General features: G+C 42.2%; 1 protein-coding gene across 1 annotated transcript in view; it reads left to right on the top strand.

The window, feature by feature from the left end:
- EPM2A (EPM2A glucan phosphatase, laforin) overlaps positions 1-13,547 on the top strand; it is a 41,798-nt gene that overhangs the window by 2,050 nt on the left and 26,201 nt on the right. Inside the window, exon 2 of the mRNA XM_082480689.1 lies at positions 12,763-12,937. Coding sequence (XP_082336815.1) covers positions 12,763-12,937 — 175 coding nt within the window. The remainder of the gene's footprint in view (positions 1-12,762; positions 12,938-13,547) is intronic.

The raw sequence follows: 13,547 nt of genomic DNA, 5'->3' as shown, positions 1-13,547 counted from the left end.
AGTAGTGCTACTGATGCATTTTTAGGATTAACCTGTGTAGGATTTTGTTCTTGTCATTGTGAATGCTCAGTGGTTTGAGCTTATTGCTTAGCTAGAATGATAGAAAGTAAATGGCCATATCATCCAAATGAGGAGGGTTTTTTTAATTAGTCATTGATATCAACCATTTTTTTCGAAGTTATTATTTACTGGAAAGAACTAAATTTGCTTAAACCCTGAAAGCTACTGTTCTTCATGTATTACATGAAGGGAGCTTAAGCATGTTTTTCTATCCAATAATTAAGCAGTATCTTGCAGTCTTTTTTTACGTCCTTTGTTTTTATGGTTATTTTTTTTTGTCCAGCTGTAGATCAATAAAAGTTTTGGCAGTCATCTCTTTAGTCTTGTAAAAATCACAGTTTAAAAAGGCAACTACCTTTTTTGAATAAAGAACAAAACTTTTTTTTTCAGGTGATAAGCAAATGCAATACTTTGGCTCTTTAGTGTCCTATGTGTTTAGAATTAAAATGTGTTCGGGGAGACATTTCACAGTTACAGAACATCTGCAGTTTTGAAGACGTGGTCATGAGGGATAGAGGAAGTTACAGAGTGATACTTGTTCTGAATTTATGAGTTGAGGCATTCATTTGTAACCAGAGCAAACTCCTGTCCATTTATGAATGTCAGATGTTTACATATATTGGATGTGAAATAATGTGCCATATTTAAGAAAATTACTCCCATTTTTTTTTATTAGTATACTTCGTGTGAGAATCCCAGTAGTAATGCATATTGTGTTTTACAATGCTACGGTACATGTTACATTGTATGTTTTGAGTATAAATTTAGCTCATCCTTACATTCCAATGTAATGGGGAAACCAAAATATAAACTGATGGTATTTGTTTCTGTGGGCTAGAAGAGTCAAAAGCACAGGCTAGTGTTCTGTGGCTTTTGGGTGCTGCTGGGTGGTCCGGTAGGAAGCCTTCAGGCAAGGCTTGGCCTGCTGGAGGGTTGCTGCCTTGTTTTTTCTGTCTGGAGGGAAACAGTTCCCCTCTCTAGGAGGATGAGGTGGGAGAGGAGACTCTCTTGTGCTCCTGAAGGGTCAGATGCTTACCTCTGCTGTCCCAGGGTGATGATGGCGCATCCAGGGCCTGTCACTTAAAGCCATTAGGCTCTTCTGGCTCAAATTACATGATTTCTGTATGCACTGTGGCCCACGTGAGGTTTCGTCCGGGATGGTACTTTGCTCTCCTGCCATGAGCTCAGCTGAAAGGCCTGTTACCCAGGAGGGTTTTTAACTGTGCTACAGTATCTCTGGAACAGGTTGGTTATGTTGAGTTTTAGAATCTGAGAATAAGTTTACCCAGTAGAAAAAATAAATGAATGTATACCTTTTGTTGTTGTTGTTCCTATGTGTCTTTCTGTGTACTTTGTTTTTCATGTATATTTATCAGAAATGGGTTTATGTCTCTCAGCTTGGAAAGGAAAAGTATATTGTGTCTACTGTCAAAACTAAATAAATACAAGATGAAACTTATGCTTGAATTTATTTTTGTGAGTTTATGCTTAAATGCTCATCTATGCCTTTTTCCCCTTTACTCTGGTCTAAATAAAGTAGGTACTATACAAGATGCATGTTCCATAAAAGGACAGAGGAGTTACCAAGAGTATGCCCCAAACTGTATTTTGAGATGACGGAAAACAGTCTGTTGATACCTTGCATTTTGAGAAGGGGGGGGAAATATATTAAAAGTATAAGCTTACGTTCTAAAACGTTGGTCCATTTTCACATAACCATTAGTTTGATGTGGTTGATGCTTGCTTGAAGCTGGACAGATACAGCATTGCCAGTTAAAGCTGAAAAGCGAGGTCAGCCTGCGTTCTAGTAATTTGTACAGGTGAGCAGAGCCTTATTCCTTCCAAAAAAGCCATCTCTAGTTTTGGGGTGGGGGGGAGAAGAGAAAAGGCGGTATCTTCTTTGCACTTACCTGCTGCTGCTGTTGTCTCTGGTTTCTTGGGGGCCCAAAAGAAACAATACAACACAGTTCAGTTTAGAAACAGTTCAGTTCCACAGCTTGATATATTGGCCTTCCAACATTTCCAGTTCGTGCTCCTGTGAGCTTGTTTGTTATGGTTTAAGCCATCTGTTGCTCCAGGTACACCTCTGATGATAGTTCTGAAAGACTGATACGTTTATGGAGTAATAAAGGTTTTCCTAATATTGTAATACAATTAGTGTAAATATCAGAAGTAAAATTTGCTCATACCTTTCAAGGGTTGAGCACCTGATTGGCTGAAAACATTGGTGACAGTAAGGCACATTAAAATTTCATTTTTAAAATGGCAGTGTGTTGAAACCTAAAACAATCTCACTTCTTGACCTCAACTCCGTGGAACAAAACAGGTATCGCTTCTTATTTTAAAGGGGGAGATTCTTTAAAGGCGGTATGGGATGTTAATACCTAGTTGGCATTTGCATTGGAGAGATTGTAACAGAATAAAAAGTATTTAGGGCTAAGCCATAGCAGGATAAAGCAAAGTAAAAATTCTTGGAGGCCATTCTGGAGAAGTACAGTTGGACACAACATTATTTTTCTGTCCCTGAGATGCATCCCTTTTTCTTTCTTTCTTTCCCAAAACTAGTCTACATATCCCCAAACAAGGTAGTAGTTCTATTATTGAAAAAAGGAGAAAAAAAAAAAACAACAAACCAACCCTGCAGGGGATAACAGTTCATACCTCTTGATGCAGACATTTTATGTAGTGTTGTTCCCACTGGGTGTCGCCGTTTTACCTGTGTATAGCCCGTGACTGCACAGTTTGCAGCTACATGCACTTTTCATCAGTGTTTAGTTTAATCTCTTCTGCTTTTGAGAATAATCCAGGGCTTTAATTGCTTCCCCATCATCCCAGTTTTGTTCGGAAGTAGGTAGTGACTAGGAAGGAACATAAAGTGCAAATGGATGTTGATAGTTGAATAGTTGTGCATAATACGCATTTTGTTTGTGCAAGGCTATTGCTTTCTAGCTAGACAATGCTAGATGCCTTAACGCCCGTCAGATGTGAGGAAACTTTATGAGTAAAGTGGGTAACTTTGAAATCTACTACCCAGTACCTTTCTAATGAATGGAGAGTAACTTCTGTTTACAAAGTGCAATAGCTCCTGGTGTTTTGTTCTTCAGTCCTCTCAAGACATACGCTTGGATTATGGTCTAATTAATCGGTAGCAAGTTTTTCATAACTTTCTGACTGTGTGTCAGCATTAACCAGCTTATACTGAGCAGACTACTGGACATCAATAAAGCAATGGAGAGTTCCCCACGAAACCACAAAATTAGGAGAATAAAAATAAGTATGTACACATGCGTTCCTCTGGATTTGGCAGGTATGTGTCATTTCCTACCCACAGAGATAACCAGGGGCCAACTCTGACTGCTGTGAGAGCCTAATTGAAGCATTTGTGGTTATAATGGTAAAATTACAATAAATGCATTGTTTATGCAAGTACTCTATTTATTTACCCTTTTCCCCATCCTCACTTCACTCCCTGCCCTCACTTCCAAGTGTCGGCAGCATGCAATGTGGGTCGAGAATTTGTTGTCAATGGCGAGAAGCACTGAGAAGTGAGAAGTAACTGGGATGATGCTGTGTTTAAGATTTTGCCATGGTTGCTATCTTGACATGGCTTGTTTCCTGCCTGTAGTTCAGTAGTCTTTTCTGATATGATAGAAAGTAACAATCAGTAATATGCAGTACAATGCGATAGAGAGTTATGTTATGAAGTTATGAAGACTGTATTACATTATACATTTGGTCGCTATCACCCATTGTTCTATCATCTGTATTTCCTTTATTCTTATTTCTACCATCTGTCTGAGAAGAACCTCTTTTTCACATGAGCTGAATTCCCTTTTAGTTGCTTTTCTCCAGCTTAATCTACGTCATTAGACTGGGCATTTGGTTAAAAACTCGTAGTACAGTAGCAGCTCCCACTGAGAAACACCTGTGCCTAAGCAGACCTAGAGAGAGAAATAAAACATGTTTTTGCGAGTTGCCTTTGAAAATTCCTATTTTCTCATTTCTGATTAAAAAAAAAAAAAAAAAAGCCCTGTGATTAACAGCATTAAGTGCTGAGGAGGGCTTTCTTGCAAAGCATTTAATTCTAATTCTGGCATAATTTAAAAAAATCTATAAAAAGAACTATCTTAGGAGTAGGAATAGACTAAAAAATCTTGAGTTTAACCTGGACTGTAATAGATTTTAAACTTGTTTCCTTGGTTATATATAACAGCCCTACCAAATGAGAAGGTGAAACAGTCTGCTTTGAGTCTGGTAGAAAATAATCATGCGGTGTAAGATACAATTGGTCTTCTTTTTGAATATCTCTTTTGGGCTGGCAAGTGCAAGGAAACATTTCTGAAAGTCAAACCAGTCATGAAGAAGGAGTTAGTGAAGTAGGTGTGGCAAATTAACGATTTTGTCTTATAGTAATATTAGGTATTTAAGTGAGACAATAAATTCATCTATTGTTTTCAGAATATAAAGGGAAGACAGTTTACTGACAGCAGAAAAAGTACCATTAAAAGGCAGAGTAAGTATACTTTTGTTAAACACACCAGTAAGGGTTGGTACGTGGCATACAGAATTCAAATGCGTAATTTGGCGCTCTTTGTCAGAGGTGTAAAAACAAAGGGCAGTGATTCAGGGGCTTCGCTGAGACTTCGGGACGGTGGGACTCTGGTCTAAGGGCCTGTGGCAGACTCAGGCTGCCAAAATATGTGACCTCGCTCGGTTCCAGGGAGGGAAATTCAGCCTCCCCGACCTCTTGTTTTTTAACAATCGATAGCAATTCAGCCTTGGTGGGACAGATCCTATTTCAAGACATCAGAGATTGAATTTCATTCAGACAGTTAGGCAGCAGGGAGACTTTCATGCCAGAATCTGGTGTAAAGGGTAAGTAAATTTGAATATTGTCAGTGTAGCGATGGAAGTCCAATTAGAGTAATGTCTGATAATGACACTACGCAGTAGCGCATTCCGGTAACTGTGAGAATCAGGTCCAAAATAGGACTTGAGGCTTTTCTTTGTTATAATGTTGCTATGAAAAATTAGGAAGCTAGCAAGTACTTAATCTTTCAAATCCTTCGTTTTTGAGATTTTTTCCCCCATATGTTTCCTTTAGTTCCTGTTGTTCTGTTACTACTTTTTAAAAAATCTTCTGCTCCTCAACCCCTTCCCATTCCTCTGCCCCCAGAGCGTTTATAGCACTTAGGACGTTACTCAAATCTTCCAGGGGAATTCCCAAGCATGAACTCAAGATGTTAATTTACCTTGTTAAAAGGACATGGTTTAATATTTCAAATGTAATTACTTGTAATATTTAGGCATACTTGAAATTTTGACTTGACATGTAAAGCCTGCTGGTTCACGCAAAATTTGTGACGAAGATTTAAAAAGTACGTCTTTGCTCTTACTGATTTGTAAGTAGGTGATCTGACTGCTTGCGGTTTGGATTTATTAATTGCCGTTGAAGCTATTGTGCATATCTACGGCCATCCAAGTAGCCCTGTGTTTTTTCAAAGGTAGCAGCGAACTGAGAAACGTGCTGACTTTGCTGGGGTTTGGAGGTTCGGAAGTCGTACGCCTGTGGTTTAGGGTCTGGCTAAGGCAGGGCTGAGATACACAGCACCTCTAGGGCTGCTGCCGTGCCCTGGAGTTTCTGCACGCCTTCCCTCACGCAGGAAAAATCGAGAGAAACGGAAAACTTGCAGGAAGGTACGCAACAAGCTGGGAGAGCTGTGGCTGAGCAGTACAGTAAGTGGCTTTGCTGCAAAGAGCTCTGCAGAGGCAGTGGAAGACACAATCCTATTTTTCGTTCATTCATGGATTTTTTTGTTCACCACACGTAATGGTGCTGAGAAATTTCATTGACCCAGATTTTGCTCATTATCTTTTAAGATCAAGCTGATAATTTCACCACTGTGACTCTTCCAGAACATTGCGCAATCTGTGTGCAGTTGTCCTCTGTGTCAAGACGAGTCTGTGCTGTTGGCAGACTGTTGGATTATACTTTTTTTTTGATCCCCGCAGTACAGCTGTAATAAAATAGTAACTGAAGGTTTTTCTTTGTATTCTGTTACTGCATGCGGTTAGCTCAGATTTCAGAATATCCTCTTCTGGTCCCTGCCTATTTTCTTCCAGTCCTTGATCTCTGGACATCTTTTTCTTACTTACTGTATCTTCATCTGTTTTGTTCTTGTCTCCATCTTTTGCCAGTGCCATTTCTTGGTTATGCAGAGGTTTTGGATTTTGCTCTTTTGTTTGGTTGTGCAGCCACCTTCCCTGGTATGCCACTTTGTCGTCTGTCATACGCGTTAAACCAGGAGCCATACGTGCAGGCTGGGAGAGAGCCCGCTGTGAGCCTGGAGCTGTAAGCGGGGCTGCTGGTTGCTTGCTTTCTCCGGCAGTTCCCTGCCTGCATCAGTGGATTCCTCTGCGCAGCCATCCGCGGTAGAGAGAGAGCGACGAGTGGGTTGCCGAAGCAGTGAGAAACTTTATAATTTAACGCCTAGAAACTTATTTTTACGTTCCGCTTTCAGATGAGCGCTTTTGCTGTGAAGAGTCACTAAGAAGGAGCTTAAATAAAATCGTTCTGGACCTCATTGAAGGAAAAAGAGTGCTACCCTATCGGTTAAGCGAGGGCCTCTATCTTCTCATAACCTCTTCCAAATTCCTGTTGTTCTTTAAATAGGAAAGTCCACACGATCAATTCACAGGCGGATCAGTACTGTTCAGATATTTAATTTACCTCTTTTTATGACTGAATTTTACAGGTTTTCAAATGACTGTGTATTTGCCTCCCAAAAATAAATAACTAAGCCAATGTTTTGCCACTTGGAGCAATATGAACAAGAAAAAGATGAGGAAAAATATTAATTTAGAAGCGGTTTGGGCTGTAAAAACGTGTTTCTTGTTGTGTATTGCCCTTTGCCAGAGGGCACTTGTGCTTGTTTTCTTTTCTGCAAAGATGAACAGGCGAGTGGAAAACAGATTTGATTTTCTTTGCTTTACTACTGGCTCTAGGAACAGAAAAGTTGAAATGGTGTTAAAATTCTCCCAAATCTTTGAGGCTGCCCGTTGTTTTTTTGACTCTAAAATAATAAAAAAAAAATTAACATTTCACCCAAGTAATTGTTTATTTTGTATAAAAGGTACCTGGAAACCTACCCAGTGGGCCGGTGTTGTGTGCTGTGAGCAACCCGAGAGAAAACAGCATTTGGTTCTGAGAGGGGTGCTCTTGCCTTGCCAGCGCTGGCGAGGAGAGGCACCGCTGCCGTGCCTGAGCGGAGCGGGTGGGTAAGAGCCGTGGTGAATTCCCACTCCGCAGGCGGGTGGAGTCGTGGGGGATTTATTCAAAGTAACTTGAAGTCTTTGTACGGGAGACGAGTCAGTGTAAGGGGACGGGTGTCTTTACATTAACAGTTTATGCACCAAAGGGTTCCCGAGAATTTTCCTGGCAGCTGCCCTAGGGATTCCACAGTATGCCCTCGCGCTCAGTGCTGGTGTGCTTCAAGCCCTCTCCCTCCTTGCACCCGGCTTGTGATAGGGATGCAAAACCCTCCAGATGTTCAGTCTCTGCCTGAGCGGTGTGTGCCCGGGACTGGCCAGTGGGGCACGCTTTGTTGCTGGTCAAGATGTGAGGTGCACCTGTGGTCCTGGAAGCATGTTGGATTGCAGCAAATTAAACCCCTGGACCTTCTCTCTTTGTGCCATGCCGGGCGGTGATGTAGAGACGCCCTGACCAGCACGGTCCGGTTAGCCTTCCCAGCTTGTAGGTGGGGACTTTCCCAGCTTCAGGTACAGCAACTAAACTTCAGCACTAGGCCTTCGGTTTTTCATAACTTATTTTACGAAATGCAGTGTGCATTTGAGAAGGGAGCAATAAAGCTGAAGGTAATTTCTATAGGGAAGGACTGCCGCATCTGACTTCTCAGGGAAGTCACTTAGAAAATCCAAAGGTGCGGTGGCCTTTCAGGTGAAGCAGGTAACAGGGACTTGTGAGGTGGGACAGACTTAAGGTTGAAGTGTAGTAGGAAGTTGGTGTGGGTATGAGTGGCTTCAGACATGAGCAGGCATGTCCAGGCTCTGCATACAGGCAGTCTCATGGCCCGTCTGTCTGCCCTGGCCACTGTCTTTTCTCTCTCTGGTGCCTGAGCAGAAGGTAAGAAAAAAGAAAGGGCAGCAAGACATTTCTGATACACTGAGACGAGTCAGGTTCTGCTGAGCTTGGTCCCACCTCCTTCATCACGCGCTCTGTGTCCTCCCAAACTAACCAACCACACCAACAGCCCTGGACTGGATAAGGAGCGAGGAAGCTGTGGTCTTTGATCTGTGGTACTGTTGGTCGCTGCCTGTAGCTAACACTCTGCCCAACTCGCTGTCCAGGGCGTGGGAAAGTCCCCATGCTCCAGGGATCCAAATCCAGAAAGGATTTTGCTTGGCCTATTGCGGTGAGGGAGGGGAGAGTAAGTGTTTCACTTAGTGTGCCAGGTTTTTATCCTGCCGCTGAAAGCTATTTTGTTCCTGGCACGAGCTCCTCCAGTGCTTGTGAGAAGTCTTGGACTGGGTCTTCCGAGTCTGAGGGGGTCACGTAACTCTCCCACAGATGAGCTGCAATGACCCTGCTCCATCAGCAGAGCTAAAGGGGCTCAGGTGAAACCAAGGCATGTTTTGCATTGACATACCTCATACCATGAGGTTGATGTCCCTTGCTTCAGGCAGAGGAAACTCATAAGGAAAGGTTTAGGAAGACAGAGGTGGGAAAGGAGGAACTGAGGGTTAACATCCAGCTAGTGATTCCTGCTCATCACCCAAGCTGTGTCCATTTTCCTAGCCGTATACATTCTGCAAATATATAACAGAACATGTAAATGATGCTAATTGTTTTCTATTTAAAACAGGGTTTATGGTCAGTTACCTTGAATGAAAGCTGGTTTCATTGGTTGACTTTTATTTTTGTATTAAATGACTCTGGAAGTTAAAAGTTGAGAGAATTCAACCCTTAGCGCTTTAATAGCAGCTCTAAAGTATTGATAAATTCTGCATTACTCCTCCAAACTTTTCACCTGGCTCTACTTCTGAAACCATTTCCTTGAATTGTTGTTTTATGGCACCCAAAATATTACAGTTTTCCTGTGACAAACTGTGCTAGCAGAAGCATAATGTGAAGTGATACACCAATTTTCTCTGTTTTCGAAACTTATTTGTTAAATGCATCTTGTGAAGCAAACTGTGGCAAGAAGCACTTGTGTATCGTTTGGGTATTACCTGGGTAGTGAGATCCTGATCGTTTGTGGTAATTGCCTTCTTTTATAACTGTTGCAAGAGGAATAGAGAATTCAGCTTCCCAAACACAGTTCAGTGTGATCACACTGTTCTCTAAATTAGTATTTCTTGGTGATGGTAGCACTCTACCCTCCCTGTCTGAAATTATGTCACTTTATTTGTTGAATATATATTCAAAAAAATGCATGAATGTATTTATACACACATGAATATATAAATTTGTTGAACGTGTATTCATATACCTCCTGTTGCACAGGTACCATATTTCAAGGGAATAGCTGCTGATTCATAGGGAGTTGCTGATTCATAGATCAGTATAAAACGTAAAGGGTAGTAATGAGCTATGCATTTCTCATGAAAAACATTAGGAATGCAAGCTGCTGCTGTTTACCTGAGTATTACAGCCAAACTGGAAACATACCTTTTGAGATTGCTGCTTGACTGTAGGCCCCAGCGGGAAGGTGAGGTTGCGTAGTGCAGAAAAATCAAGAGCGATAAATAGCAATTAGAGAAGGAAGCTTTTCAGAATGAGATTTGACAACCCATTTGAAGGAGCAAATGAAACAAACATCTCGTGGCGATTTACCCTTGGACCACTTTCATGTGTGGTTGCAGGGTAGGTAAGGGAATGAATGATGGTGAAGGTGAGAAGGTTCCAAGGCAGGGAGGTTACTGCCATTTAAGAAGGCACATGGTAGAGAAGGAAGGAGAAAAAGAGCCGAGAATTAAAGCTGGAGAAGAGGGTGGATGGTAAAACTGGTGAATGACAGAAGGACATGCACCTCAAGCAGCAGCAGCAGCTGGAAATGGGAAAGCAGGAGGTGTGCAACTGAGGTCATGAAGGCGAAGAAGAGTGAGGCTTTGTTGTCTTGCAGGACTGACTATCACCTTGGGGAAAGGAGAAATTAAGCAGGAGAGAGACATCATAGATTGTGATGGTGAAAATCCATGCAGGAACCCTGATGGGAGAGGAGCAACAGCTGGAGGAGGAAACGGCAGTCGTTGAGGGAGCCAGAGTGTGTACGAGGTGTCACCCAGCACTAAGGGGACAGACAGGTTCTTTTGGGGATCCTTGGCAGAATGATGGCATTAGCAGGGGTCAGGGGCAGGGGGTACCTGTCACACAAGGGCACCCACGTATAAGGAAGCGTAGGGCTGGGAGTAGCAAAAAAAGCCAGAGATCCTGAGAACACGGTCCAAAACTGGCAGGGTGCAGAGAGGGCTGGTGGCTCCCTGGGGACTGGGGCTGGGGGCTGCAGGGACACCCCACGGGGCTGGCAGCCGAGAGCAGGCAGCGGGGGCACCGAGGCAGCCACGGTCCCGGGCATCAAGCGTCTCCCTGGGGACGGGGACAGGTTGAGGCTGGGGTGGGACATCAGCCCAGGTGGGTGGGGGTCAGGAGCAGACACAGCCTTGTGATGTCTGGGCAGGGGCATGGCGATGTGCATTGCTGCATGGGGACAGGCAAGGCGTCTTCTTTGTGGTTGTCAAGATTTTGCTGAATACATGAAGTCCACTAAGTGTCGTCCATAGGTTTTGTTATGCTGTTGTGTTTGTTGATGTATACTGCTGTCTTCAAACATTGTTTAAAAGTGTTAAGAACATGTAAACAACTTGAAATATGAGATAAAAATGCAGTGGTAAGATTTGTAGCTTCGGGAGCTGTATACTGATCTTGCTCACCTTATTTATCAAAAACTGTCACACAATTGCGTATAATACATAATGGTTCAGCAAAGAGAAAATAGTTCTCTGCCCGATATTTTCTTTTTGGTAAATAATAATATTTCACAATTATGATAGAATGTACTGCATGTCATCTGGAAATAGGGAGATTGTTTGAGCTTTACTGTCAAATGTTAGTCTTATTCTCTAATCATTGCATTAGTACATCTCCCACAATGCTCTTGCTCTAGGAAATTTCCCTAAATGGGGTGCTTGGAAGCTGGTCATGCATTTATGTGGAGGATAATAATAAATAAAATAGTAAATATAAAATATTAAATGATAAATAAAATAATAAAATATTGCGGATATTCCTTTGGGCATAATTTTACTCAGAAATATTCTAACATAATTAATAACGTATAAGTGTAACAGGTTTACATTAGAAGCAAGTCATAGACTAGTTCACTTCTAATCTGCACAGTAATTCCTACATGGCAATCAGTATTACAATAAGTATGTAAAAATGATTGGGGGGGGAGAATATACACGTACTGAATTTTTGGAGGCTAGATAACCTTTTGATTGATGACGCGACCTGGTTCAATTCAAATTGTTTACTCTGGCATGGTATTAAAAATTGGTTTTCTGTACTAAAGCTCACACTATTGCTGTAAGAGAAGAAGGGGTAGTGGATGTTAAATAACGGAAAAATGTAGGAAATGGAAATATAATAATGTAGGAAATAATAATGGAAAACTGTATATTAAATAACAGAAATCTGTAAGAAAAATTTCTTACTTTAGACAAAGGCATTTTAGGTAATCATGGTCACTCAGCATGCAGATGTGACCGTGTCTCCCTGGGTCACTTTGGGCAACTTTACCGTGTATGATCAGACCTCGTAAGCGGGACATGGATCTGAAGAGTACAAAGCGATTGTTTATCGGTTAGCAAACATAAAAGACAAGTAGGATTTAATGAGCTCCTAGGCTAGGCACCGGCGTGTGTCCTGTCCCTGGCAGGACACCTGAAGGGTCTTTGCTGGCCGGGCAGCTGTGAATGAGGCGGAAGAGGACCACCCTTCTCTGCTCCCTGAAACAGGTCTTCATTGCTGCTGGGTTCCTGCCTGCCCCCTGCTTGCTTTTCTTCTCTGGGATTTGATGCCTTTCCACGCTGGTGTTTTTCCTCTTAAATCCCGAGGGTGGTAACAGCTCCAGTGTCACCAGTCCTACCTTTGTTTGTGGTTTTACCTTTCTGATCTTGCAGGGCCGCACTCTGTGCTTTCTCCGAGGTCTTTCTCATAGCTTGGCACTTGGCAATTTCCTTACGAGTAGGCCTGAGGCAAGGTGACGTTGCTGTGCCGTGTCAGAGCTAGACCTCGGGCCACAGCAAGCTGGACCCCCCAGAGGGAGGTCACACAGCAGAAACGTTAAGCCCTGGGGTCTCATATTATCAGACAACAGATGAAGAACTTAAATGAAATTATCCTCAAAATTGTAGGTGCCACGGTTGATGATTTGGGAATCCTACACAGCTTTAATGTTTTTTAAATAATTTGCAAAAATTGATTCTAATGCTGAACATTTGCTTTGTGGCAGTGCTTCTGTTACAACTATTTCAGGTGTTAATAATGCGTTATGAGAAATGCGGTCTGAGCAGGCAGCAAGCACCACTCCTTGCCTTAAATAACTCAGCTCACATCTCCTGCAAATCTTTTGGAAGGTTTTCCAGATACACAGCCTGCAAATATCCTTTCTTCTGTTATAGGTAATGGGCCCCATCACGATCGCAGTTGCATTTACGACCAGAGCGACATAGTAGATGGAGTTTACTGCCTCCCAATAGCACACTGGATTGAAGTCTCTGGACATACTGATGAGATGAAACATACAACTGACTTCTATTTTAATATTGCAGGACATCAAGCTATGCATTACTCCAGGTAAAAGAAAAGTGCAAGGCTTGGCTGGTGTCAAGTATTCAAAGACAAAATCTGTACCGACATAATGTCAGCAAACTTTGAATTTGAAGGGGTGAACGGTAGCATGCGTGTAACAGTAAAGTCTAACAAAGATTCAACACTTCTTTGTAATTGAATGTCACTTTTGGCAATAAAACGGGGAGATTCTGAGTTCAAGGATACCTGCAGCCTGCACAGGTGTATTATGTTGCATCACATATGAAAATGGCTAGTGGTAATTTATGGATAAATTTATAAGGAACTGTCATTTTCAAATGCTTGTCCACATACACATGTCAATATGCATGTAGGTAAGTAGGTATTGTGTTTGGTTTGGGATTATTTTGTTGTAGAACATCTCCTGGGAAACAAAAAGAATGTAGTCCAGCACCAGAACTTTAGGGTGTCACGTTACTGCCCATGTGTGGCAGCAACTGCATTTAGGGACAGCTGTTACAGATGACTTCTGCTTCCATGCATGCATTTAAAAGAAGTACTAAAACTTAGACAAGTCTTAAGATGTTTGTACTTCCACGGTGTTCACTTGAGTCCACTGCCTCACCTGTGAAGCATCCTGGCCTGAGTTAGGAGA

Source organism: Vanellus vanellus (genome assembly GCF_965231255.1).
Source record: "Vanellus vanellus genome assembly, chromosome: 3".
In the NCBI taxonomy this organism is placed as follows: domain Eukaryota; kingdom Metazoa; phylum Chordata; class Aves; order Charadriiformes; family Charadriidae; genus Vanellus; species Vanellus vanellus.
Note: the sequence above shows the minus strand (reverse complement) of the source record. Positions and strands in the feature narration are given on the sequence as shown.